The following is a 26905-nucleotide window of genomic DNA, read 5'->3' as shown; positions in this document are numbered from 1 at the left end:
CCCCAACATAATTTTTTTTTATGCTTTCATAGTAGCTGTCCTCATGGTCCCTCCTAAGGACTGGACTGAGTTTATAGATAGTGGTCACTCATAGGTGCCCAATTTGATGTTTTAAAGCTATAGCACATTAAACACCCACCATGCCCCAGATGTTAATTAAGTGTAAATGGCTCCTTCTATACGCACTTGGGTGTTCCCTTAAAAAATTTTTTTAATGTTTATTTTTGAGAGAGAGAGAGAGAAAGAGAGAGAGAGAGAGAGAGAGAGCAAGGGAGGAGCAGAGAGAGAAGGAGACACGGAATCCAAAGCAGGCTCCAGGCTCTGAGCTGTCAGCACAGAGCCTGATGCAGGGCTCGAACCCATGAACTGCAAGATCATGACCTAAGCTGAAGCCAGATGCTTAACTGACTGAGCCACCTAGGCACCCCTTTAATTAAAATTAAAAAAAAATATTAAGCGTGTTCCATTTTAGAAATGAACGACTTTGAAAATATTTCTAAAGGAAGATAGTGAACTTAAGCCAACCCTTGCTTGCTATGGTAGCGAGGAAAAAACACTCTGAATCTGCCTAACCCTTTTCCCTTCTCATTTGTGACCTAAGATGCTCTCTGGGTGTTTTAGCAAAGTGATAGACTATTCCCTGACTGCTGTGGCAGCTGTTCTTTTACTGTCAGGCCTGTGTCACAATAACTGAATCACTTAAGACAAGACAAATTGCTGCTACATATAACTGAGATCAGAGGTCTCTTATCTGCCTGTGCTTGTGAGTGGAAGGAGCGAGCAAGGGAATATTTTCTTTAAACATGATGCACTGGTGCTGTGAAGTACCTTGGCTAGTTTTCAAGACATTGTGCAAGTCAAATGCGAGTTGGTGTCATTGCTGTGATACAACAGTGAAGTGTGGATTGCTTCTCACGTCGTCTTCCTGTCTGCAACAGCTATGCCACCAAACGTATTCAAAAGGGTGACCTCCTATCACTATGTCCCAGACCGGGTTTAATAGGCATGTGTGCAATACATTTTGCTGTGGGACCATTCTGGGTAAATCCCAGCTCCTGGGACTGAGCCTAAATTATGCTTGTAACCCAAACCCCTGTCATCATTGGTTCTTGGCAGCATTTACTGGCCATGGAGGGCAGCTGAGAAAGTGGGTCCTGTGCCAGAGGGAATGTGGAGAAGTGGTGGACAGTGAGCGGCGAAAAGTGGGAAGTGGGCAGCAACAGAGAGCAGAGGCTGATTAATGAGAACCAAGTTCAAATGAGGGCGCAGCACATCCAGGCCAGTTGCAATGAAGCTCTGAGAACTGGGGGAACCCAGCTGGGGAGGGTGGTGACCTCGGAGAGCCTGGCAGAAGTAAGGGTCAGGCCTGGAGGTGTTTTGGAGGTAGGTGTCAAGGTTCTGTGGCTGTAAACCACAGGAGCCAGCTCTGTCAAACCAAGGATGTTCTGGGGAAGGTGAGTAGGGATGGCTCACAAGGACAGGGCAGCCCCAGGGGTCTAGGGAACAGGAACCAATGGATGTTTCTTCAAGGCAGTGTTGCAAGGACAAATCCACTTCGATTGCTTTTGTTACTTCACTCAAGATTAGAAGTCCATGCCTTCATCCCTTCTTGTTCAACAATATTCATTAGTGCTTAAGGTCAGCGCTGCTCAGGCAATGATAAGGCATCAGTGACAAAAGCGGCTCTTGTTCTCACGGAAGCAACATTCCAGTGGGAGAGACAGAGAATAAGCAAGCGGTCAAATGTAATGCCACATGGTGGAATTGGCCATAATGAAAACCCCAGCAGGGCAAGGTGATAAAGAGTAATGGGGCAGGGGAGGTGGGGGGGCGCCGTGTTTAGATATGTGGTGAACTATAGCTTCTCTGAAGAATGATACTTGAATATAGATCTGGAAGAAGTAAGGGAGTGAGCCACCTGGTGTCTGGGAGAAGAGCATCTGATTGGCCTGCACTGGTCATCTGTCTACCAGTGAATCATGGAGGTCATTGAGACTGTGCAATGGAGGGTCCGTGGTTCCTAAAGAAAAACAAAATAGCGTTTGCCAAAAGAGGGGGGCATAGAAACTGAACAGACAGAAAGGAAAGATATCTATCCAGTTGAATTCTGCCCATAAATGAAGAGAATGAATTAGAAGGGGAGATTTTTATTCTCCCAAGAGCTAGGGACAGCAGAAATGAGGTGGAAGGAGAGGCCTTTGGATGTAACATGGTGGCTGAGACTTCTGGCTACATTCCAGTGACTAATGCAGAAGGAAGGGGGGAGGGAGAGTGAGGGGAGACAATCACGTGCTCAGGAGACCCCAAGGACCAGTGCTCTGACTTCCCGTTCTCCATGTCAGGCCTGACCTCAGTCGCACAGTGGAAGTGACTTGCTCCTCTACTGCTGTGTGGAAAACGACAGCAAAACCATCTCTCAGTGTCACCGATGACACTGATGGGGAAGCTGATGCTCTATGCTGCCGTCCCTCCTCACCGTCCTCAGAGAACAGCAACTGAGCAGCCTGCACACAGCTGGGCACCGAGACCCCTGGATGGGACTAGCACAGAGGCAGTGGTGGTCACTCTCCTCTGAGGCAGTTGTACCTCCAGGGGCACAACCACTGGCGACTCCCCGGACAGGCCGTATGCTTCCAGACTCGTGTGCTTTTGCCCCTATGGGACCCTTAGTGTCTAGTGTCCTCTTTTGCCCATTTTTGTAGGCTTATGTTAAAAGTCATCTTTTCCAGAAAGGCTTATCTATTCTCCCTCCTCAGCTAGTTACAGTGTGAGTCATTCCTCTCCCCCGGTCCCTGGCCTATTGCTGCTACTTGGCACACTTATTCGCTGAGCCTTGAATCATAGCTGGTTTTACCTGTTCCTCTTCTGGAGGACTGGGCATCAATCTTATTGAACTTTGCGAGGCCCCTTCCTTGTCCTAGGGCCTGGCATCACAGAGCACGTGGGTGACTGAGTGACCTCTGATCTGGCAATGTGGAGCCCTACTCACCATTGGGGGTTGAGGCTAGGAAGGAGGTAACTGTAGGGATTTGTGATACTAGAATCTTTGCTGATTTTGATTGGGCCCTCAGTTTCCCAAGTCCAGCAAGGCTCATGGCTGGCTGGTCACTATTAGTAGCTCTGGAATCATTTCTTGTGATTCAGGAGCAGGTTAAGTTACCCAACATAGACTCTGTAGAGTTCAGAGAGCTGTTCCCCTGGTTGCTGCTGACCCCACAGAACAATCCTATTTGGGATAATACCAATGCAGTCAAGTTGGGCTTTTGTGATGAGGAAGGAGGAGTGTCTTTTAAGTCTGCCAGAGATGGAGATGTAGGCTTTAACAAGGGGTGAAATAGGTACAGGTGAATTTTGCAGGGTCCACTTATGCCTTTTCTCTCTCCCGGGTAGCCATTGGGAAGGTCAACCCATGGGACCCTCCCTAGGCCAGACTGGACCTGAATGAGGAAGAACACTCTGGCTTGTTTGTTTCACTCTGTGGGCCTGGCTTGTCTTAGAGTCAGTGCTTATTCATCAGAGACCTGGGATTTAGAACTCACATTTTGTCATTATTGGATCATGGGCGACAGCAGTCATGGGGTCCAGCTAATCAGATATGCCATGGGTAAAGCCTTGAGCCCAGGGGAGAATTAACCCTGAATCTCAGGCTACTGTCCTTAACTGGCTGGAAAAGCCATGCAGGGCAGCTGAACAGGACTACAGAGACAGTGTGGGCAATGGCCAGTCCCAACATCTAATGAACTGTTACCAAAACTGATCACAAAATAAGTAAAACATAAGAGATGATTAAGATAAACGAAGACTCTTAAAAGAATATGTTGTTGAGGGGCGCCTGGGTGGCGCAGTCGGTTAAGCGTCCGACTTCAGCCAGGTCACGATCTCGCGGTCCGTGAGTTCGAGCCCCGCGTCGGGCTCTGGGCTGATGGCTCAGAGCCTGGAGCCTGTTTCCGATTCTGTGTCTCCCTCTCTCTCTGCCCCTCCCCCGTTCATGCTCTGTCTCTCTCTGTCCCAAAAATAAATAAACGTTGAAAAAAAAAAATTAAAAAAAAAAAAAAAGAATATGTTGTTGAAAGGATACAAAAGGAAAGAGAAAGCCCTAAACATGAAATATAACATAAAAATCAGGGGTATAACAAAGTTTAAAATAAAGACAGTTTATAAAACTGAAAAATTAGCCTAATATAAATAGGGCTAAAAACATACGCAAAATTACTTAAGGTATGAGAAATAGAAGGCAACAGATAATTTGAAAAAAAAATTGATACTTAATTTTAAATTAAAATTCTTGAAAAAAATATTTATTTATTTATTGTTAAAATGTTTATTTTGAGAGAGAGAGAGAGAGCACATGCACACGTGGGTGGGGGAGGGGCAGAGAGCGAGGGAGGGAGAGAGAGAGAGAGACTCCCAAAGCAGCCTCAGTGCTGTCAGCACATAGTCCGATGTGGGTGGGGCTCGATCTCACAAACCCTGAGATCACGATCTGAGGTGAAATCAAGAGTCAGATGCTCAACCGACAGCCACCCAGGCGCCCAGAAAAATATTTTTAAAAGATTAAAATGCATTAAGAAGTACAGAAAAAGCAGCAGCTAAAACATTTTATGATGTAAAAGTGAAAAGAGGTATTAAATTAGAATAAAGGTTAAATCTACAGGAGAAAAGTTAAAAATGTGAAGGTAAATGGGATTAAAAGTGGAAGTTATGTGCTTTAATGTCGAAAGGCATAAATGATCACAAAATGGGGTGAAAAATAATTTAAGGAAGGTAAATGGGATTAAAAGTAGAAGTTAATGTGCTTTAATGTAAAAAAGCATAAATGATCACAAAATAGGGTAAACGATAATTTAAGAAGAAAATTAAAACGGAATGTCCAAAAGTAAACAGCTTGGGGAAAGGAAGTGAAGGAAGCAGGTCGGAAGCAGGTGAGGAGACAGTTACCAAGTTGTTGGTGGGTCAGCCTTGCCCCAGAGTCGTTTCTTTGTCAAACCAGCCGTAATGTCCAGGATGGAGGCCAAGAACTGGCCCCACCCTGCCGAAGGGCCCTTTCAGGCCCACTTCATTTAATAGTGGCTTCTTAGTTCCACAAAAGCTCACCCAGCTGTAGTCCTCAGGCTGGGGTCTAGTTCCGTGGAGCATAGGTAATAACAAAGGGTTGAGATAATCTTCAGAGGAATACCCCCAATCAGACATTTGTGGTAGCAGATAGCTGGCATCGGTAAGGGGTTTTTGTAAAGATTTTTTAAAATGTGTATTTGTTTTTGAGAGAGAGAGGGGGAGAGAGGGAGAGGGGGAGGGGCAAAGAGAGAGGGAGAGAGAAAATCCCAAGCAGGCTTTGTGCTATCAGCGCAGAACCCATGAACTGTGAGATCATGATCTGAGCCGAAATCAAGAGTTGGATGCTTAACTGACTGAGCCACCCAGGCGCCCCAGTGAGGGGTTATTAAAGGACGTATGTGATAGCCGCACGAAGGCTCATCATTTAGCTATGACAAATGTTTTAGAAGAATATTTATCGATGTAAGAAATGTTTGAGATATTATGTGCAAAAAACCATATACTTTTTAGTGTTCATTTTTGAGAGAGAGAGACAGACAGACAGAGTATAAGCAGGGGAGGGGCCAAGAGAGAGGGAGACACAGAATCTGAAGCAAACTCCAGGCTCTGAGCTCTCAGGACAGAGTCCTACGCGGGGCTTGAACTCATGAACCGTGAGATCATGACCTGAGCCAGAGTCAGACACTTATCCTACTGAGCCACTCTGGCACCCCCAAAAAACATAGTGTACAATAATAAGTACTGTATAATTCCAGCTACTTAAAAAATTTATACAGTATATGAATAGTAAAAAGTATTTATTAGTATTATTACTATCATTATCTGGGTAGTATGGATTGTTGGTGATTTAGAAAAAAAATTTTGTGTGTTCTTGAGAGTTTTCTCCATAAGAAATTCATATTATATTTTGTAATCATTAGGAAAAAAACCTTAAAAGTTATTTAAAAAGAATAATAGACACAGGCAAGCAAGGCACATTCTCAGCTTCGGGAAGATACCCTATACTGACCTTTGTGTGAAGAAAGAAAGGTCCGGATCTTGTCTTTCCCCATTCCCATCTGCCAAGCCCATTATCAAAACTAACTCCTGGATCAAAAGTTATGATTCCAGAAAAGATAATTTATCAAGGTAATGTAAAGAAAAGTGTGTCTTCCGTTAAATAATATATGTATTTGGCCTATACAAACTTAGTATTTAATAATATTTGTTAGAGGATGAATAAGTGATCATTCAACATATAAAAATACAACTTAATATTTCTTCCGTGTTTGTCATAGGCTAAGCACTTCATGTGCATAATGGAAGCAGGGATTCGAACCCGGGAGTTTGGAGTCTGTGATTTAACCACCACACAGTACTGTACACGATACAGCTCCTGCTCTCAAGGATGAAGAGCTACTTCAAAAGATAAGATATAAACATTTGAAGAGAGAAGTAGAAATTAAGAGCAAGGCATACTCAAATTTAAATGAACGGAATGGCCCAGGGTTCTCCCAAAGGGGAATGAAGCTGAATTGTGTACGGCCCAGGAGGGGTGTGATACAGTCCACTGGGGTATAAGAAGAAAATTCTTCAGATGATTCTGATGTTCTAAAAGGACAACAGGCAGCAGCTAAATAAAGGGCATGATTTGAAACCCAAATATAAATAGAGGCACAATCTCTAAAGTTCTTTGTTTTTGGATGCTGTTAACTGGGGTTAACTGTGACATAAATATACGACGTGACTGAAATTAGACAACTCTTGAAACTTGGAACTTGTGGTTCTTTCTATTGCTGGTTCACTGGATAGCCTGTACTCCCAGTATAAGCTCCTCATTGGGAGAGAAAACCAATAACAGTATCATCACATCTGATGAAACACAGACAAAAACATGGAACTATCAACCCGACAGTGATTAGCTGATATCTCAAGAGCTGATGTATGCTGAAGAAGGCTCTTATCCCTGACATCTACTGTTGTTAATAACAGCGGAGCGTTCACTGGGAGTGGGAAAGTTAATGAATAATGGGAGCGAAATGAGTTTCATGCCTCCTACACTACTTTTGTCAGTGAATACCACTGGCAAGATCCCTGCCCTTCTGGATCTTATGTTCTAGACGGGGAGGACAGGTGATAAACAAGATGAACAAAGGAAATGTAGAGTGTATTGGGTGCCAACGTATGCTAAGGAGAAAAATAAAGCAGAGAGAGGGTGGGAAGCATTGGGGAAAAGGTTTTTAAAGTTTTAGATAGGATGGCCAAGCAAGGCCTTGGTGGGAAGGAACTATTTGAATTCCTATTTGGAGGAAGTAAGGGAATGTACCGTGTGGCTCTCTGGGAAAGAGACACCTGCACACACTTACACACGTGCACACAGGCACGCACAATCCAAGCGCTAACACCCTCAGGTGGGAATGTGCCTGGGAGGGTGAAGAGAGAGGTCAGTTTGACTGGAGCTGAGTGAACAAGGAAAAGGATAGGAGACGGAGCAGAGAGATCATAGGGGGTGGTGCAAAGGTGTGGGCAGGTCCTTGCAGCCATATAAAAGGATTTTGGCTTTTCTTGCCAGCACGATGGGAAGCCACTGGAGGGTGTGAGCAAAGAAGTGACATGACCTGCCTTATGTTTCTGAAGGATTGTTAGGGCTGCTGTGTTGAAAATTCATTGTAGGGAGGAAGAGAGTAGCAGGAATACCACCAGCTGGAAGGCCTGGAGCCATTTTCCAGATGAGTGACGTTGGTGGCTTGGGCCAAGGTAGAGGCATGGGGAAGAGGCTGTGTGTTTATGTGATGTGATGGTAGAACCAGCGGGGTTTACTGATATATCAGGTGCAAGCTATGAGAGCGAGGCTGATGGTAAGTACACGTTGCTTGTACAGAAAAGTACACTGTGGGTAAATGTTTATAAAGTTTTTTTTTTAAAATTTATTGGACTTACATCCAAGTCAGTTAGCATACAGTACAACAATGATTTCAGGTGTAGATCCCTTAATGCCCCTTACCCGTTTAACCCATTCCCCCTCCCACAACCCCTCCCGTAACCCTCAGTTTGTTCTCCATATTTATGAGTCTCTTCTATTCTGTCCCCCTCCCTGTTTTTATATTGTTTTTGTTTCCCTTCCCTTATGTTCATCGGTTTTGTCTCTTAAAGTCCTCCTATGAGTGAAGTGATATGATTTTTGTCTTTCTCTGACTAATTTCACTTAGCGTAATACCCTCTGGTTCCATCCACGTAGTTGCAAATGGCAAGATTTCATTCTTTTTGATTGCCGAGTAACACTCCATTGTATATATATACCACATCTTCTTTATCCATTCATCAGTCGATGGACATTTGGGTTCTTTCCATACTTTGGCTATTGTTGATACCTCTGCTATAAACATTGGGATGTGTGTGCTCCTTCGAAACAGCACACCTGTATCCCTTGGATAAATGCCTAGTAGTGCAATTGCTGGGTCGTAGGGTAATTCTATTTTTAATTTTTTGAGGAACCTCTGTACTGTTTTCCAGAGTGGCTGTACCAGTTTGCCTTCCCACCAGCAGTGCAAAAGAGATCCTCTTTCTCTGCATCCTCACCAATAACTGTTGTTGCCTGAGTTGTTAATGTTACCCATTCTGACAGGTGTGAGGTGGTATCTCATTGTGGTTTTGATTTGTATTTCCCTGATGGTGAGTGATGTTGAGCATTTTTTCATGTGTTGGTTGGCCATCTGGATGTCTTCTTTGGAGAAGTGTCTATTCATGTCTTTTGCCCATTTCTTCACTGGATTATTTGTTTTTTGGGTGTTGAGTTATAAGTTCTATATAAGTTCCATATAAGTTCTATATGGATTTTGGATACTAACCCTTTATCTGATATATCGTTTGCAAAAATCTTCTCCTATTTCATTTGTTGCCTTTTAGTTTTGCTGATTGTTTCCTTTGCTGTGCAGAAGCTTTTTATTTTGATGAGGTCCCAATAGTTCATTTTTGAAGCTTTTTTTTTTAATGTTTATTTATTTATTTTGAGAGAGAGAGAGAGAGAGAGAGAGAGAGCACAAGCAGGGGAGAGGCAGAGAGAGAGAGAGGGAGAGAGAGAATCCCAAGCACGTTCCATGCTGTCAGCATAGAGCCCACCTGACACAGGTCTCGATCTCATGAACTGTGAGGTGATGATCTGAACTGAAATCTAGAGTCTGGCGCTTAACCCACTGAGTCACCCAGGCACCCCTGTGGTAAATGTTTAAAAACTCTTACCAATAGAGATGGCTGATGAAAAAGTGTGGAGGCCGCTGGAATAGACAGAGGAGGAGGTCTCTGAGGAGACAGAGACCACTCAGGGGAGGACAGGCAGTACTGGACTTGGTTAGGCCTTGAAGAACAGGTAGGATTCAGACAGACAGGGAAGCCTGGGGGCACGGTGGGTCTTCAAGGGAAGAGAGGTGGCTCTGCCCAGGTCTGTCTGGGAGTCAGTCTGCCTGGAGCCCTGAGTGCAGTCAGTAGGTTTGAAGAGTAAAATGGCAGGAGGAGGCCAACTCATCCCACCCTTGAACTCCAGAGCAGTTTGGACTTTCTTCAAGCAGTGGTGGTTGTTGGGTGGGTGGCGATTGAGAATTTTTGACTGGGAGGGTGAGTGATACGAATTTGTGTCAACAATTTGCCCCTCTAATAAGCTCTGAATGAGTTCTACTGGTTAATCAATTAATAAATGTTAGCTCAGTGGCCAGAAGGATTTATTTACTAAATAGGACCATGTCAACGAGTTATTATATATCTCTATCTCTATCTATAGTGTTATATATTTATTGATTTATAGATATATAGTATAGTCACGACACTATTATAGAGAGCATAATATGTAATACAATTATATAGATATATGTGTATATATATGTTAGTGTGAATGATTCAGTTGGCCTAAGTGTTTGCTAGATATTACAAATAAACTTTTTCTGATTACATAGCTGAATTTTAAAAAGTTTTGTCTGTATTTAAAAAAGTAGTTAAGTTTGGGCTCCTGGGTAGCTCAGTCAGTTAAGCCTCCGACTTCGGCTCGGGTCATGATCTCACGGTTCGTGAGTTTGAGCCCCACGTTGGGCTTTGTGCCGACAGTTGAGAGCCTGGAGGCTGCTTCAGATTCTGTGTCTTTCTCTCTCTCTGCCCCTTCCCCCCTTGTGTGTGTGTGTGTGTGTGTGTGTGTGTGTGTGTGTGTGTGTTTGTGCGCGCGTGCACTCTTTCTCTCTCTCAAAAATAAACAAAAATTTAAGAGAAATTAAAGAGTAGTTAAGTTTTTTTGGAGATGTCATTTAATTGGTGTTCCATTCGCCATGTAATTGCGAGGTCTTGCCAGCACACATCCTGCACCGTGCTGCTTGGCATTCCGAGATGCTGCACTCAAGTGCCCCAGGCATAAACAGGATGGCGGAAATACCCTTTTCCCTGTCTGTGTTTGTAAGACAGTCTCTTTCATGCCAGAAGAACTATTTTGGGAAGATGATTCATGTCACATTTTGGCCTCATTACAGTTTTAAGTTGTAAATGGTGCTGATTTGCCTGGAGGTGTAAACATAAATTTTATCTTCATATGCATATGGGTAAAACTGAAAAAGCATTTTTTATTCTCGAGTTCCGTTTCAGGCTATAAACAGAGAGGTTAACAAGATATTTATCAAAATTCTAATTTTGTTTTATTAAAAGCATGCTTCCAAAGGAATACCAGTTACTTGTGGCTGTGCTTCCATTCTCCATTTCCAAACACAGATGGAGAAGTCGAAGCACCTAATGTCTTTTGTTACAAGCAGACGATTCTGTAAAATAAACACGGCACTTTCTCTTATGAAATAGTGTGAAAAATGGGAGCAGGTGTTAAATTACTGTCTGTAGTGATAAGTAACAGGAGGTACAAGTTTATTCAAAGTTTATTTAGGTGCAGGTGATAAAGTAAGGCGGAGCTAGTCTGATTAGTCAAATTTTCTTTTTGGTAAATATGGTGCTATTTATTTTTTTATTTCTTATTTTTTTAATGTTTTATTTATTTTTAAGACAGAGAGAGACAGAGCATGAGTGGGGATGGGGCAGAGAGAGAGGGAGACACAGAATCTGAAACTCCAGGCTCTGAACTATGAGCACAGAGCCCGACGTGGGGCTTGAACTCATGAACTTTGAGATAATGACCTGAGCTGAAGTTGGATGCTTGACCAACTGAGCCACCCCAATATGGTGCTATTTAAAGGGTATGGAAAACTAGTTATTTATTTATTCAGTAGCTTAAATGCATGATGGCAACAGAAATGAGAAATATGTAACACCTGAGGGTTTTTTTTTTTTTTAGGTTTATTCTAGAGAGAGAGAGAGAGAATGAGCAGAGGAGGGGCAGAGGGAGAGGAGAGAGGGAGATGCAGAAACTGAAGCAGGCTCCAAGCTCTGAACTGTGAGCACAGAGCCCGACACACGGCTTGAACTCAAGAACCGTGAAATCATGACCTGAGCCAAAGTCGGACGCTTAACCAATGAGCCACCCAGGTGCCTCAACACCTGAGTTTATCATGCCTTGCACCCAAGAGTATCTTAAAAGTGTTTATAGATTTCTCCCCAAATAACTAAATTTTAGCAGGAAAAAAAAATGGGTTTGGAATGTGTGGCTAGATTTTTCTACGATTTTCAAGGAATTTCATATCCTACCTCAAAATTTAAAAATTGACAAAATTATTTTTTATTTGAAATCACAGCAGTCAAAACAATATAAAGGCATGGCAGTGAATTTATTGTTATTTTTTTCGAATGTTTATTTGTTTTTGAGACAGAGAGAGACAGAGCATGAGCAGGGAAGGGGCAGAGAGTGAGGGAGACACAGAATGTGAAGCAGGCTCCAGGCTCCGAGCTGTCAGCACAGAGCCCGTTGCGGGGCTTGAACTCGTCAACTGCAAGATCATGACCTGAGCCGAAGTCAGACACTCAACCGACTGAGCCACCCAGGCACCCCTAATTTATTGTTATGTTTTGCTCTAAGCCCATTTTGATGGCCAAATTGTTTTTTGGATAGAATGAAAACCTTTCTGATCTACTGACAGAACCCCTTCCCCTCCTGTTTTGGTCATGTGCTTTAAAAAGTTACTTTTTTAATTCAGCTGTGGGTTCCTGCTATCCATTTGGACCTTCTCACTCATGCCATTTAACAAGATTTATGAATCTTTAAGGTTCCTCAATTAACAATAAACCAAATGCGTTGGAAGCTCTTCTTTGATTCTAAAGTGGTGGTTTGAAAAATATTCATGATTTGAGGGGGCTTGAGCACCTTTGCCAATTCAATTAAATCCAGCTTCATGGCAGAATCTGGCCTTGGTTCACTCGTTCTGTTAGAATCTTCCAGCTGTGACAAGTGACTTCTACTTTTTTTTCCTTCTTATCTTGAAATGACCTTGTATTTATTTATTTATGTTTATTTATTTATTTTTTAATCTTGATACTACGTTTCATCTTCTCTTGGTTATCCAGTGACTGCTCATTAACTAGCACTTTCAGAAATTTAAATTTAGTGGGGCCGAGCACTTACATTAAAAAAACCAAACAAAAGCAAACGAAAAGCTGTCCAGATGATTCTGATGTTCTAAAAGGACAACAGGCAGCAGCTAAATAAAGGGCATGATTTGAAACCCAAATATAAATAGAGGCACAATCTCTAAAGTTCTTTGTTTTTGGATGCTGTTAACTGGGTTTAACTGTGACATATAAATGGAATGACTGAAATTAGACAGCTCTTGAAATTTAAATAACACGTTGCTGTATTTCATGTTTCCCCTTCTGTCTTCTCAGCCATCATGTATGTCATGGGAGCACTTGGTCCTGCAGTGGGATATTTATTAGGTGGACTTCTTATTGGGTTTTATGTCGATCCCAGAAATCCTGTTAACCTTGATCAGAATGATCCTCGTTTCATTGGAAACTGGTAAGAATTGTTTACTAAATTTTTCATTTCACTTATTATTATTTTTTTATAATTTTTTTTAATGTTTCTATTTATTTTTGAGACAGAGACAGAGCATGAGCAGGGGAGGGGCAGAGAGAGAGAGGGAGACACAGAATCTGAAGCAGGCTCCAGGCTCTGAGCTATCAGCACAGAGCCTGATGTGGGGCTTGAACCCACAAACTGTGAGATCATGACTTGAGCCAAAGTTGGACGCTTAACTGACTGAGCCACCCAGGCGCCCCTATTTCACTTATTATTGATAGTTCACGTTGTGGTACTCTTATAGTTAAAATAAAAATTTCCCGCAAGGGAATATGAGAAACAGCTGAAAGTCACCCAGGACGGGGTGGAAGGCAGAATAGTTAATCCTCCAGAGATATCCATGTCCTAATCTCCAGAGCCTATGGATGTGTTGGCTTATATGGCAAGACACTTTGCAGATGTGATTAAGGGGTCTTGAGACAGGGAAACTATCCTCATGGCAGGAATGGGCCCTGTGTAATCACAGGAGTCCCTATAAGGGTAAGAGGGAGACAGGAGGGTCTGAGTGAGAGAAGATATGGTGATTGAAGCAGAGGTTGGAGCCACATTCTTTGGAGATGGAGGAAGATTCTATGAGCCAAGGAACACACTCAGACTCTAGAAGCTAGGAAACCCAAGGAAATAGGTTTTTTCCCCTAGAGCCTCTGAAAGGAATGCAGCCTTGTCAGCCCACTTGAGACCGCTGATCGCCAGAACTATAAGATACCACGTTTAAGTAGTTTTAAACCCTAAGGGTGGGGTAGTTATAGCAGCAATGGGAAACTAGTGCTGAGGGCTTGGGAACATTGGCTTAATCCAATCCTTCTTTAGGGTTGAGGCATTTTCTGCTATAAATAGCAGAGTGGAGGAGGAGAAGGTGGCTGTGTTGGGGCTTTCCTGTGTCCTAGCTTTCATTATCTTTGCTGTGTCCTAGCTTTCATTATCTTTGCTGTGCCTTTTAAAAAAATATTTTCCTCCCACTTCCTTATTATATCTGCATTTCTGCTTTGTCAGCCCTCCCTGACTGCCCCAAACTCCAGCCCCCTCTTTTCCATTGTCACACTGTTAGTGAATCTTTTCACTCAGTAATTGTTTTTCCAACGAGTGCTAGAGATTTAGCTGTTCTCTCACTTGTAGCCCTTAATTGTCTTGCTAAATAAGTAATCTTGAGGACTTAGAATGAGAACTCCCAACTTTGGATGTTAGGTTATTCATCCACACAGCCAGGACTGTGTTGAGTTCTTCATTGTCCTCAACTTGCACATAAGTTATTTCTTCATGATAGCAAGCACCAACCAAAAAGTACTGGCTTCCTGAGTTCATTTAACATGGATTAAATGTAATAATAGGTATATAATAATAGGTATATAATAATAGGTATACACTGACAAGAAATGCTCATTTTATAGTAAAGAGAATAGTTCACTATTAGAAATTAGTGTCAACTGATTACTTTCCAAAGAGTTTCTTAGAGCATTTTTGTTACCTATGCATTTCATTATAAGATAATCTCATAACTCTTAAGTACATGAGAATAATGCTTAACACTGTCTATTTTCAAAGCAGTTAAGAAATATCAATTAAGTTACATAACACTTCTCTTTTCACAAGTAATGCTCTTTGAAGATGGATGTGCTAAGATCTAGATGAACTTGGACTGGTAGAATTTTTAAATCATACAAAAGGAAGTTCCCTTGTCAGCATTAGGGGAATAACACAGGAGTTTTAAGTTCTTAACCAATAGTGAAATTTTTGGTCTCTATTACTGTTTTCTTCTGAAATAAATCAGAGTAAGGATTTTTTTTTTTATTCTCGGAAAAGTGGATTATTAAAATATGTTTATGAACATTCAGTGTATATTTTGTGTTCTATTTAGATGTCTGTGAAAAGAGCATGTCAATAAAGGGAACATCTAGAGGGAGGGGGAAAGATGAAGAGGACCAAATTGGGGGCAGGGAGAAGGAAAGAGATACGAGCTTCAGGCTCATAAGTACTTTATGCTGACTTTTAATTTTTCATTTCATTTCATTTCATTTCATTTCATTTCATTTCATTTCATTTTTTAATGTTTATTTATTTTTGAGAGAGAGGGAGAGAGAGACAAAGAATGAGCAGGGGAGGAACAGAGAGGGAGGGAGACACAGAATCTGAAGCAGGCTCCAGGCTCTGAGCTGTTAACACAGAGCCCAACACAGGCCTCGAACTCATGAACTGTGGGATCATGACCTGAGCTGAAGTCAGACACTTAATCGGCTGAGCCACCCATGTGCCCCATATACTGACTTTTTAAAGTTTTCTAGTAGACATCACTCCAATTGGTAGCAAAGTAGAGTGATTAAGAGCGCAGACTCTGAAGCCATATTCTCCTGGGTTTAAATCTTAGTCTGCCACCTAATAGCTGTGTGACCTTGGAGGAAGTTACTTAACTTCTCTGTGCCTCAGTTGTTGGTTTAATTCTTTAATTTTTATTTATTAAAAATTTTTAAAAATGTTTTATTTATTTTTGAGAGAGAGAGCACAAGCAGGGGAAGGGCAGAGAGAGAGGGGGACAGAGGATCGCAAGCAGGCTCTGTGCTGACAGCAGTGAGCCTGACGCGGGGCTCAGACTCACGAACCACAAGATCAAGACCTGAGCTGAGGTTGGACACTCAAGGGACTGAGTCACCCAGGTGCCCCTCAGTTGTTGGTCTTAAAAACGCCATAAAATAGAAGTAATTGCAGTAGCTATTTCATAGGGTTGTTATGGGGAATAGAAGGGTCTGTATCTGTGGAGCTTTAAATAATTCTTGCTATGGGTGCCTGGGTGGCTCAATTGGTTAAGCGTCTGACTTTGGCTCAGGTCATGATCTTGCGTTCCAGGGGTCAGGCCCCATGTCCAGCTCTGTGCTAATGATGAGGAGCCTGGAGCCTGCTTCAGATTCCGTGTCTCCCTGTCTCTCTGCCTCTCCTCTGTTCTCAATCTCTCAAAAATAAATAAATATTAAAATTTTTTTTTAAAAAAGAGAAAAAAGAATAGTTCTTGTTACATGGTTTGTGTTAGCTATTTTTCAGTTCTTTGAATTTAATAAATGTTCAGGAACTTTTATTTATTTTATTACAAAATTTTTAAAGAATGTTTTTATTTAGTTTTGAGAGAGAGAGAGAGAGAGAGAGAGAGAGAGCATGAGTAGGGGAGGGGAAGAGAGAGAGTGGGTGGGAGACACAGAATCTGAAGCAGACTCTAGGCTCTGAGCTGTCAGCACAAAGCCTGACAGAGGGTCCCAACTCATGATCCGCGAGATCATGACCCGAGCCAAAGTCGGACGCTTACCTGGGTGAGCCACCCAAGAGCCCCTATTTATTTTAATGGTCCAATATTAGTTGTATACATGATAAAAGTTGTCAATATAGAACTGTATAATAAAGATCTCTTTAAAAATTGAATTTTATTTATCAAGTAGCTTAGTTTATAATAGACTTTTACCTTGACCAGAAGCGAGGTATTTGATACAATGTTATTTAATCCAATGCCTAGTAGTAATGATGGATTTTTCAATAACTATATACTGAGAGAGTGAAGGAAGGCATGAATAATGCTAATGTTTATGGGGTGATGACTGTGTGTCAAGCATTGTACTAAGTGCTTCACAGACATTTTTGTTTAAGCCTCATATTTAGGCCTACATACACAACAACCATATGTAGTCACTAATATAATGCCCACTTCACAGATGAGGAAATTGACGCACAGTGATTTGAATAACTTGCCCAAAGCCTTGGAGGCAGTGAGAGCTGGGATAAGAAACAGTCCAAGGCGAAGCTCTTAGTCAGTATACTTAACTGGCTCCACTTTGTGAGTCGTCTCTGAGTAATGCTTCATGAAAGAGACTTAGGGACTCTGGTTTCTCAGTTTTAGCTCTTACTGATGGTCTTTTGCTAACATATAGCACATACTTTCTGTCTTCCTCAGCTTTTCTTGGGGTCTTCTTTGGCTCCGTGATTAGATCATGCATTTTGTCAATGCTACTGAAGACCACTGAAGAATATGGGCCAGCTTGCTCTGCTTTGAAAAGACCCCAAACTTTTATACTATTTTTATATTATTTTTGTTTATTTGCTATAATTCTTCCCTTCCTTCTGTTATTTACTCTTGCTCTGGACTACTATAAGTGTATTTTTAAAAAATGTTTATTTACTTATTTGAGAGAGAGAGAGCACAAGCAGGGGAGGGGCAGAGAGAAAAAGAGAGAGAGAATCCCAAGCAGGCTCTGTGCTGTCAGCGCAGAGCCTAACACGGCTCAGTCTCACAAACCATGAGACTTTGACCTGAGTTGAAATCCAGAGTTGGATGCTTAACTGGCTGTGGCCACCCAGGTGCCCCAACTATAAGTCTATCTTAAATGTTTGCATACAATTTTCATTCGATATCTCTGCGTGGAGATGGGTAGTGTTGCTGAATACAGATCTACATAACAAAAACAAAACTAGCTACTTTGAATTGATTGCTGATTTGGGGCAGGCATTTTTTTAGGTCCACCGTATGCATTGTCTTATTAATTCTGATGACGTCAAAAAGCAGTTAGTAGTATTCTTCTTTCAGATGAGAAAGCTGGTTTGGAAAAGTGAAATAATTTCCCCAGGATCTTAGAGCTAGTAAGTGGTAAAAGACAAGACAAAACTCATGTTTGTGTGAAGCCACAGCTCTAGAACTGTCCCTTATGTTGCGCTACCTGTCCTGTTCTGGTCTAGGGAACTGAGGGAGTTCAAGGGACTTGAATGTAGTATGTGCGGAAAGGTGGTAGATAAGGAGGGACGGATCAGCAAAGGCCCCATAAGCAGTGAGGTACTACAGGGCCAGGTAGGATCGTAGCCATGTTCTCTGTAGACAGATGACTTTATTTTTTAAAACCTATCTCATTCAATGTTACTTATTCAGGATTTTCAGTACCTAATCTGTGTCAGGCACTGGGTTCTTGATTGTACACTGAATAATTGAAATTGCTAGAAGTCTGCTCTGAGCAATCTTCTCAAAATAAAGCCTTTTTTTTCTGATTGTTTATAAATCTTTATTTGATATAACTTTAAGTATCTTTGGAAATAGCACGCTGGATTATTAATGACTGGTTTATGGAATCATTTGGAATTATTCTGTCAGCAAAAGTGTGACCTTTGTAGCAGCTGATAACAGTACTTTAATAGAAATGCTATTTTTGAATGAATTTTTACTTTTCTATTGATCTGTATTCTTTTTTTAATATATATATTTTTAATGTTTATTTATTTATTTTGAGAGAGAGAGGGAGCACAAGCAGGGGAGGGGCAGAGAGAGAGGGAGAGGGAGAATCTCAAGCAGGTTCTGCCCTGTCAGTGCAGAGCTCAGCGTGGGGTTTGATCTCACAAACCATGAGATCATGCCCTGAGCCGAAATCAAGAATCAGACGCTTAACCGACTGAGCCACTCAGATGCCCCGATCTACATTCTTAATGGATGATTAATATTCTTAATGGATGATGATTAATGTTGATTTCAACACCGATGCTTAGAATGCTGCTTGCATCCAGGTTGCAACTATAGGAATGTGCTGATACAGAAGTCAGAGTCTGAGCATTAAGAACCTGAAAGCTTTAAGGACAGAGATTAGAGGCAAGGAGTCAATATGTAAGAAAGTGGCAACCCTGTTAGGTAGGATCAGAAGCCTCTACTTGCTTTGCTAAGAAAGGGTTGACAGGGGACTGAGAGATTGCGCCTGAGGAATTATGCAAGCAAGAAGCCCAAGGCCTTAACTAGAATTTGATTTCTACTCTCTACATTTGCTTTCTGCTCTTTGCAGCATGGCAACCTCAGATGAGTTCAATGACAGACTCTCAATTCTACATAGCTCAAGGTCTGCTTCTCCAAGGTCTGCTTCTCCTGTGTCTGTTTCTAACACACATTTCCTTTATCTGAATGTTTATAGCATTCATAGTCTATACCACATGATCTAACACTTAATTGTATATATTCGTGCATTCCTTGGAGATTGTTTCTTATATTTTTAGCTCCTTTACAACTAGGTAAGTTCTTGAAGGCAGTGATCAAACATAAGTGTCTTCGGTGGCCCTCATGATTAACTATGGTAAGGGCCAGCTAAGAGACTCAATATATTCTGAAATTCTTGCAGGAAAATATTTGAATGCCATTAGCAATTTAAAATACATTTCACATGAGGTACATGAGGTAAGGATGGTTTTCTGTAAGAAAAATGTGTCTATTTTGGTCCACAAAGCATGCTGAGAGAGTCTGTGTTATTTTCTTATTATACTTATGAGTTATTGATTTATTTTTTATTTCTTGATTTATTGTAAAATGCACATTATAGCAGAACTAACAAATATTTGAATAAAATTCTAGTCAGGTTGCTAATTATAATGTTCATTATCATACTAGTATAATTATTGGGTAGATTTCTCATTTATAACATAGAAAGGGAGGATTCCTGTGCTGTCTTAGTTTGTCCAACTTCCTATTGCTTTACAGTTGTTGAAGGTAAAAAATTTTCCCTGGAGAATTTTATTACCATGAACTTCTACTTTGCTAATTTGTTCTCACTCATAATACAAAGGCCATAAATGCGATTCACATTTCCCAATTTTTTAGGTGGAGTGGATTCCTCCTTTGTGCCATTGCAATGTTTCTTGTGATATTCCCAATGTTTACTTTTCCAAAAAAGCTTCCTCCTCGACACAAGAAAAAGAAAAAGAAAAAATTTTCTGCTGATGTTGTTAGTGACGATGACGTTATGAAGGAGAAATCAAACAATAGTGAACAAGTGGACAAAAAAGTTTCTTCTATGGGATTTGGAAAGAATGTCAGAGGTAAAGTATATATTTTGAGAAAATATGTGTGCAGTTATTTTATTTTATCTTATTTTTATCTGTGTGTGTTTATTTATTTATTTATTTATTTATTCATTTATTTATTTAGTGCATGGTATTTTAGATCAGTGCTACTCAAACTGTGGTCCAAGGCCAGTGCTACCCACCAATTGCTACTGGCTTGTGATAAGTACTGAAAGTTTGAGTAAGTGTTGAGAAACGTTTAAAGATATTTGACAATAACTTTATGCCTGTTGAATCTAATAAAGATAACAAACTTAGTTTGCATTTTGTATGGTAAACATTTTATTTTCTTATAGTTCATCTTTAATATATTTTGCAAAAGTATCAGTATATGACAGCCTGGAAACATCAATTCAAAAATAGTTCTTCATCACAGATTGTTTGAGAAGCACTGATATAGACCCTAAAGATACAGATATTTATGTGTGTCATTTACTGTAAGTAGAGATGTCTGATTTTTAAAATACTGCATTGTATGATGAATGGTTTTTTTTCCAGAGGAACGGTGGGTTTGGTGATGTGTGGCCTGATCCTTACCTAAAAGTAGAATCTAATACTGGGTAGCAATCTCATTTAACAGTGGCTCTGTCAGATGCTTGTAAGTGGCCATAGAATGGGCCTCTAAACATCAGTGTAAAAACATCCAGAAAGTTTCAGAGATGTGTACGGGTCTATTTTTTCATTTTTATTTGTCTTAAAATTAAAGACTAGATTAGGCAATCTCAAACCCAAACAAATTAATTTTAACCAGGCAATATTTGTTCAGTGTTCAGTCTATCTGTTGAGTGACAGTAAGTCCCTCTGAGTCAAGAAAACTATAATACCACATTCCCATTAATTTCAGCCTTTTAATCCCTGAGTTGATTTTTTTTTTCTTCTTGAAATTATGAAGCATAGGATTTACCAAGTGCTTACATCAATGAAGATTGTTTTAGGTAAAATTTACCTAGGCACATTATCCTCTCACTTTGATTATATACACACTAAAGTCAAAGAGGAACTTTTTAGGCCTAGAAGGAAGTTACTAATATATTATGGAATAGTCCCTGCAGTCAAAGAAAAATAATAGTTAGATCGGACTTTTTTTAAGACCATATTTTTGCAAAACAAGTGAAGTCACATTTCTTTGAAAATGGTCCTTCCCAGTTAAGTTTTAGACCTGCCTCCTCTACTCCCCTTCCCCCTGCAATTATTTTGTGACAGTGTGTACTTTTGGAACTGCAAAAATTACTCTGCTCTAACACTATCAAGGATTCTTTGGATGCTAGTGTGGCCTGAGCTCTTATCATGTGGGCCAACCCATCATTTTCATGGGTGTATTATGGATCCTGTTGGGTATTACCAAAGGAGTAATTTTTTTTTATAACTTGATAGACAGCAAGACTGATATTAAAGAATTTACAACACAAGAATAGACAGAGTCTTTTTAAAAAAATATTTATTTATTTGAGAGAGAGAGAGAGAGCATTTGAACAGGGGAAGGGCAGAGAGAGAGGGATGGAGAGAATCCCAAGCATGCTCCATGCTGTCAGCACTGAGCCCCCAGGGCTTGATCTTACAAAACTGTGAGATCATGACATGAGCCGAAATCGAGAGTTGGACACTTGATTGACTGAGCCACCCAGGTGCCCCAACTTAGAGTCTTAATTTATAAAGGATATAAAGTAAAGTCAAAGGGAAAATAAAGACATAGGTAAGCTAAGATTGTATATTTTATAGCTTAGGGGTAGATGCTTAAATGTGAAATATATGCTGTCTTGGATAGTAGAGAAAAGGAAGAGAAGACTGATATCAAACACCAACAACAGATATGACTGGAGAGGGGGATGGCGTTCCTTTGGAGGATGCAGTGTAGACAATGATGTTCATGTCCCATCTTCCTCTGGGACCTTACCGTCTTTGTGGCGGAGGCCTGCTGGCTGCTGGTACCTTCCTGAAGGTCTGCAGGTCTTTCTTGCCTGAGGATTTTCTTTGTGGGCTGGGAAACCTCTTGGCTCCTACTTGAGTCTGGTACAAGTGCCAGGGAATTAACACTCTCCCACTCTCCACATAGCAGCCTCCCCCCCCCCAATGTTTATTTATGTTTGAGAGGGTGGGGGAGGGGCAGAGAGAGGGGACAGAGGATCTGAAGCGGGTTCCGCACTGACAGCAGAGAGCATGATGTCAGGCTTCAACTCATGAATCACAAGATCATGACCAGAGTCCACGTCGGGCACTTAACTGGCTAGGCCACCCAGGTCTCCCCCTCCCCATGGCAGTCTTAACCACTGGCTGATGAACACCCCAGCTTCCCTACTTGATGGGTGAGACAGTTCTAAGGTATATTTCTACATCCCTTGTAGGCGACTCTTGTGTCCTGGGCACTCCTGAACAGCTTTGTCTGAACATCCCCAATAAACTGCTTGGACTTGAATCTTTAACTCAGGGCCTAATTCCGTGGGAAAGGGCACTTAGGCATGTGGGTTCAAAAGTGGAAAAAGTGGTTATGGAATTCTAAGATTGTTTTTCAAAACTGAATCTATATACTATTTTATTGTGGATCATCTTGTACTGCTAGGGATTTCTCCTCTCCGTCTTCTCTATGCTCAATATGATAGATGAGGATATTTTCTTTTAAAGAAAAAAAGTAAGAGGAGTCTTTTAGCAGTGATGGGTAGTTGGTTTATAAAATCTGTTTCCTTTCTGATTTTCTGGCAGTGTTTCTGATACATTCCCAGCTTTTTCATCCTATGCCTTCATTGTGATGACTGATCTCGCTTCTGCAGCTAAACCTGATTGGGATACAGAGCTGGTTCATTTTTACTTTCACTTGTGCTGGGTTCTCTAATTGTATCTGGATTGGGACTTTAGGAAGCACTTTGTCCTTTTAGAAAGGAATTCTGTTTTAATGGGAGTATAAAGTGCAAATGTTTTTGCTAAAAATTGTTCACATGATGTTAATGATGTAGGAATCATGTTTGATAGAATATTTACGATTAATTCCTATTTATCTTGTACATAGTGATTTTCTCCAGAATATATAATACCTATCACCTATAGGAAATGACAGTCTAATATTTAATCTGCTTTTCAAAAGGGCAAATTACATCTCTGGGAGTCATTCCACTGTGGACACAGTTTGTGTTATGAAAGGGAGATCCCTCATTGAGGCCTTGAATTAAAGAATGGTTGCTAAGATTTCATTTTGAGTTAAGTCTGAGTGTGATTCTCAGATTCTTTTTTCCCTTGTCCAGCTTTCTACAGGAGGGCTCCTTCAGGTCTTAAAAAAAAAATTTTTTTTAATGTTTATTTATTTTTGGGAGAGAGAGACAGAATGTGAGCAGGTGAGGGGCAGAGAGAGAGAGGGAGACACAGAATCCGAAGCAGGCTTCAGGCTGGTCTGGATGCAGGTCTGGAACCCATGAACTGTGAGATCATGACCTGAGCGAGGTTGGGCACTTAACCAACTGAGCCACCCAGGTGCTCCATCCTTCAGGTCTTATTTCATATTTGTTTTTATTTTATTTTATTTATTTATTTTGAGAGAGAGACAGAGAGAGCGAGCAGGGGAGGGGCAGAGAGAGAAGGAGAGGGAGAATCTCAGGCAGGCTCGACAATGTCAGCTTAGAGCCCTATGCGGGCTCAAACTCACAAACCATGAGTTGAGCTGAAACCAAGAGTTGGATGCTTAACCAACTGAGCCACCCAGATGCCCCCAAAGTTTAAAATTTTATTTGAGAGAGAGAGAGAGCGAGAGAGAGAGCACAAGCGGCGGAGAGGAGCAGAGGGGGAGAAAGAGAGAGAGAGAGACAGACAGAGAGACAGAGAGACTTTTAAGCTGTTCCATGTTCAGTGCAGAGCCTGATCTCACAACTCTGAGATCATGACCTGAGCCAAAATCAAGAGTCAGACACTCAACTGATTGAGCCATCCAAGTGCCCCTTTACTTAATATTTGAAATTTGGATACCAGTGTTTGCTTCTTCAAAGAGGAGGTGACAAGATACCCAAGTTAATAACTTACACTTCCTTAAAAAAAATGATTTGAACCATACAAATCCACTGTCTGCCTCCACATTTTAATGATAGACATTGGGGAAATCTGACTCAGTGTTTCTAGATTCTTGTTATAAATTATGCAGGAATAAGACTGTTTTAAAACACCACAAAGGAGAAAGTAGAATTTTTAGTGTGTCTGCATCACCTTTCCATAAAGAGATTAACATTGATTGCATCAAAATCTTACCAATAAAAATAAACACTTAAAATACTTAACTAGATCAATTTTCCTGAGGTTTGAGGTCCAGCATTTTGGTGTCTTCCAAATTTAGCTGGATATCTTCCTAAATAGAAAACTTTTGGTTACAGTTAATCATAAGAAAAAATTTTTTTATTTTTGTGTCCACTTTTAATCTTTTAACTGCTTAGCATTATTAATTAGCATAAAATATAACAGATTCTTCTCTTCCAGACTTTTGTCTATGGTAGATTGCAATATGTTTATAATCCTAACTAAATAAAATAGTTATTCTGAAATGATGAACTGATTTAAAATGGCTACTGGAGGTTATGGAATTTTGATCACTGAAGGATTGTGTTGGCATCACTTAATTCAATGGCTACTCACTTTGTAGAAGTGCTGTACTCCATGCTGCGGCGGAGATAAAGAGGAGTGAGCCATGGTTTGCCCTTAGGGTGCTTGTAGTCCCTGGAGGGAGACAGGACGAGTACAGATGGAAAGACCGGAAAGGAGGACTGACACGATGGTGTGAGGTTCAATGGCAGGCAAGGAACATCTGTTTGAGGGGTCAGGAATGGTTTCATGGAGGAGGTGGGATTGGTGGAGAACCCCGGCAGGCTGGGAGGGTTTCAGTAGGTGGAGGTTGGATGGTTCCAGTCAGAGACAGCAAAGGCAAGATCAGACTGTGTAGATGTGTTTGAGAATGCGGAGCAAGTGTACTGTGGTTGGTTGTACGTGGAGATACCTGGGAGATGAGGTTGGGCAGGGAAGGCATGGCCACATTGTGTTGTAGAGAGCTTGAGTTCTAGTAACTTAAAAAAAATTTTTTTTTAATGTTTATTTATTTTTGAGAAAGAGAGACACCGAGTGCGAGTGGGGGAGGGTCAGAGAGAGAGGGAGACACACAATCCAAAGTGGGCTCCAGGCTCTGAGCTGTCAGCACAGAGCCTGATGTGGGGCTTGAACCCATGAACGGTGAGATCAGAACTGAGCTGTAGTCGGATGCTTAACCGGCTGAGCCACTCAAGTGCCCCAAGTTCTAGTAACTTTTTTTTTTTTAATTTTTTTTTCAACGTTTATTTATTTTTGGGACAGAGAGAGACAGAGCATGAACGGGGGAGGGGCAGAGAGAGAGGGAGACACAGAATCGGAAACAGGCTCCAGGTTCTGAGCCATCAGCCCAGAGCCTGACGCGGGGCTCGAACTCACGGACCGCGAGATCGTGACCTGGCTGAAGTCGGATGCTTAACCGACTGCGCCACCCAGGTGCCCCCTAGTAACTTTTAATGGAATCTGTCCCTAGGGGGCAGTGGGGAGGTTTGAGCAGACATTTGATGGCACTCCATTTGGTAGATTAGGGAGGGAAAGGGGTAGAATGGGAGGAGGGGCCCAGTTGGAAAGCTATGGCAGAGTCCCAGGGAGAGGCGATGATAGTTTTGAGTGGCAAACAAGGAAAGGACAGTAGCCTGCCAAACTAGTCCCCCTACTTCTATCCCTGTTCCCTCTTGGTTGCTTTCAACTCTGCAGCCAGAAGGATACCTCTCCTCTGCCAGCTTCTGCGGTCTCCTATCTCACTTGCAGAAAAGTCTCCTGCCTCTATGACCTACCAGGGTTAGTATCTGGTCCCTGCTTATCTGTTTAACCCCATCTCCCTCCTACAGCCCCATTTGTTTATTCCACTTCAGCCACATTGGGCTCATCACTGGTCCTCAAACTTGCCAGGCATATTCTCACCTCACGGCCTTTGCATTTGACATTCTTGTACTGGGAATGCTCTTCCCCAGAAGTCCTCACTTCCTGCAGGATATTACTCAAAGTGTCCCTTCTCAGTGAGGCCTTGCTTGGTCACCCTTTTTAAAAATCTCCACCTTCCTCTCCAAAGCTTCTTATCTCCTGCCCTCCTCTATTTTTCTCCTTAGTACTCATCACTATTTAACATATTATATATTTTACTTATTTATCTATCTTATTTGTTGTCTCCACAGTGAGAAAGTAAGCCCCATGAAGGCAAGGATATTTTGTCCGCCATGTACCTTGATGAATTTATACCGCTTAGTAGATAGTCAATTTTTGATGACTGAATTATTGAGTGATGAGAAGGGAAAGAGAGGTTGTGTCTATAGGATGTGGCAACTGATATGAGGATAATGGGGATGAAGGGGTCAAAGTTGGTTTCAGGATTTCAACCTCAGATATGGGGAGAGGAGCTGGCTGAGAGGAGCAGAAGGAATAAATCCCAAATCTGAGTTGCCCAAGAACATCGAGAACTATTGCATGTGGCCCTTTGCTACGTGTTTTAAAACTAGTATAGTATGGGATATGTTGGGGTCAATCCTTGACTCAGCAAAGAGGGATCACCAAAGCCTGGTCTATGCTATGTTAGCCCTCTTGCATCCTGCCTTTGTTCCTTTGCTGAATTACAGGTTAGTTTTATGTTTGCAGCTTTTATTGAAAGCTGTTGCTTTTGTTTTTTGTTTTGTTTTGTTTTGAAAGCCATTGCTTTTGAATTCCCCATATTTGCCATAGGTGCATTGCCTGCTGCCCTTTATATAAAACCCTGTGTAGTGAAAACAGTGGTTCTCAAACTTAGGCTCTCTAGGAAGCACCACAAGGGCTTCTTAAAACCCAGAGGGCTGGGTCCTGGCTCAGAGCATTAGAGTCAGGAGGCCTGGGGTATGGCCTGAGAATTTGCATTTGTAACAGCTTCTCAGGTGATGCTGATGCTGGTAGTCCAGGGATCACACTGTGAGAATCACTAGTCTACAACAGAGTGAGGAAAAGCACTCAGATCGTTTCTGCAAACGATGATTGTACAACTTTTTGTTT

General features: G+C 41.4%; 1 protein-coding gene across 3 annotated transcripts in view; it reads left to right on the top strand.

Annotated features, from left to right (window-relative positions):
• SLCO5A1 (solute carrier organic anion transporter family member 5A1) overlaps positions 1-26905 on the top strand; it is a 142065-nt gene that overhangs the window by 46368 nt on the left and 68792 nt on the right. For all 3 annotated transcript variants that reach the window (XM_047073749.1, XM_047073748.1, XM_047073750.1), the window contains exons 2-3: positions 12829-12961; positions 19620-19837. In XM_047073749.1, coding sequence (XP_046929705.1) covers positions 12829-12961; positions 19620-19837 — 351 coding nt within the window. The remainder of the gene's footprint in view (positions 1-12828; positions 12962-19619; positions 19838-26905) is intronic.

This window comes from Lynx rufus, unplaced genomic scaffold (genome assembly GCF_022079265.1).
Source record: "Lynx rufus isolate CCGP_SWC_20201006 ecotype Redwood Valley unplaced genomic scaffold, mLynRuf1.p SCAF_12, whole genome shotgun sequence".
NCBI classification, from domain to species: domain Eukaryota; kingdom Metazoa; phylum Chordata; class Mammalia; order Carnivora; family Felidae; genus Lynx; species Lynx rufus.
This window is presented reverse-complemented; position numbering and strand designations above follow the sequence as displayed.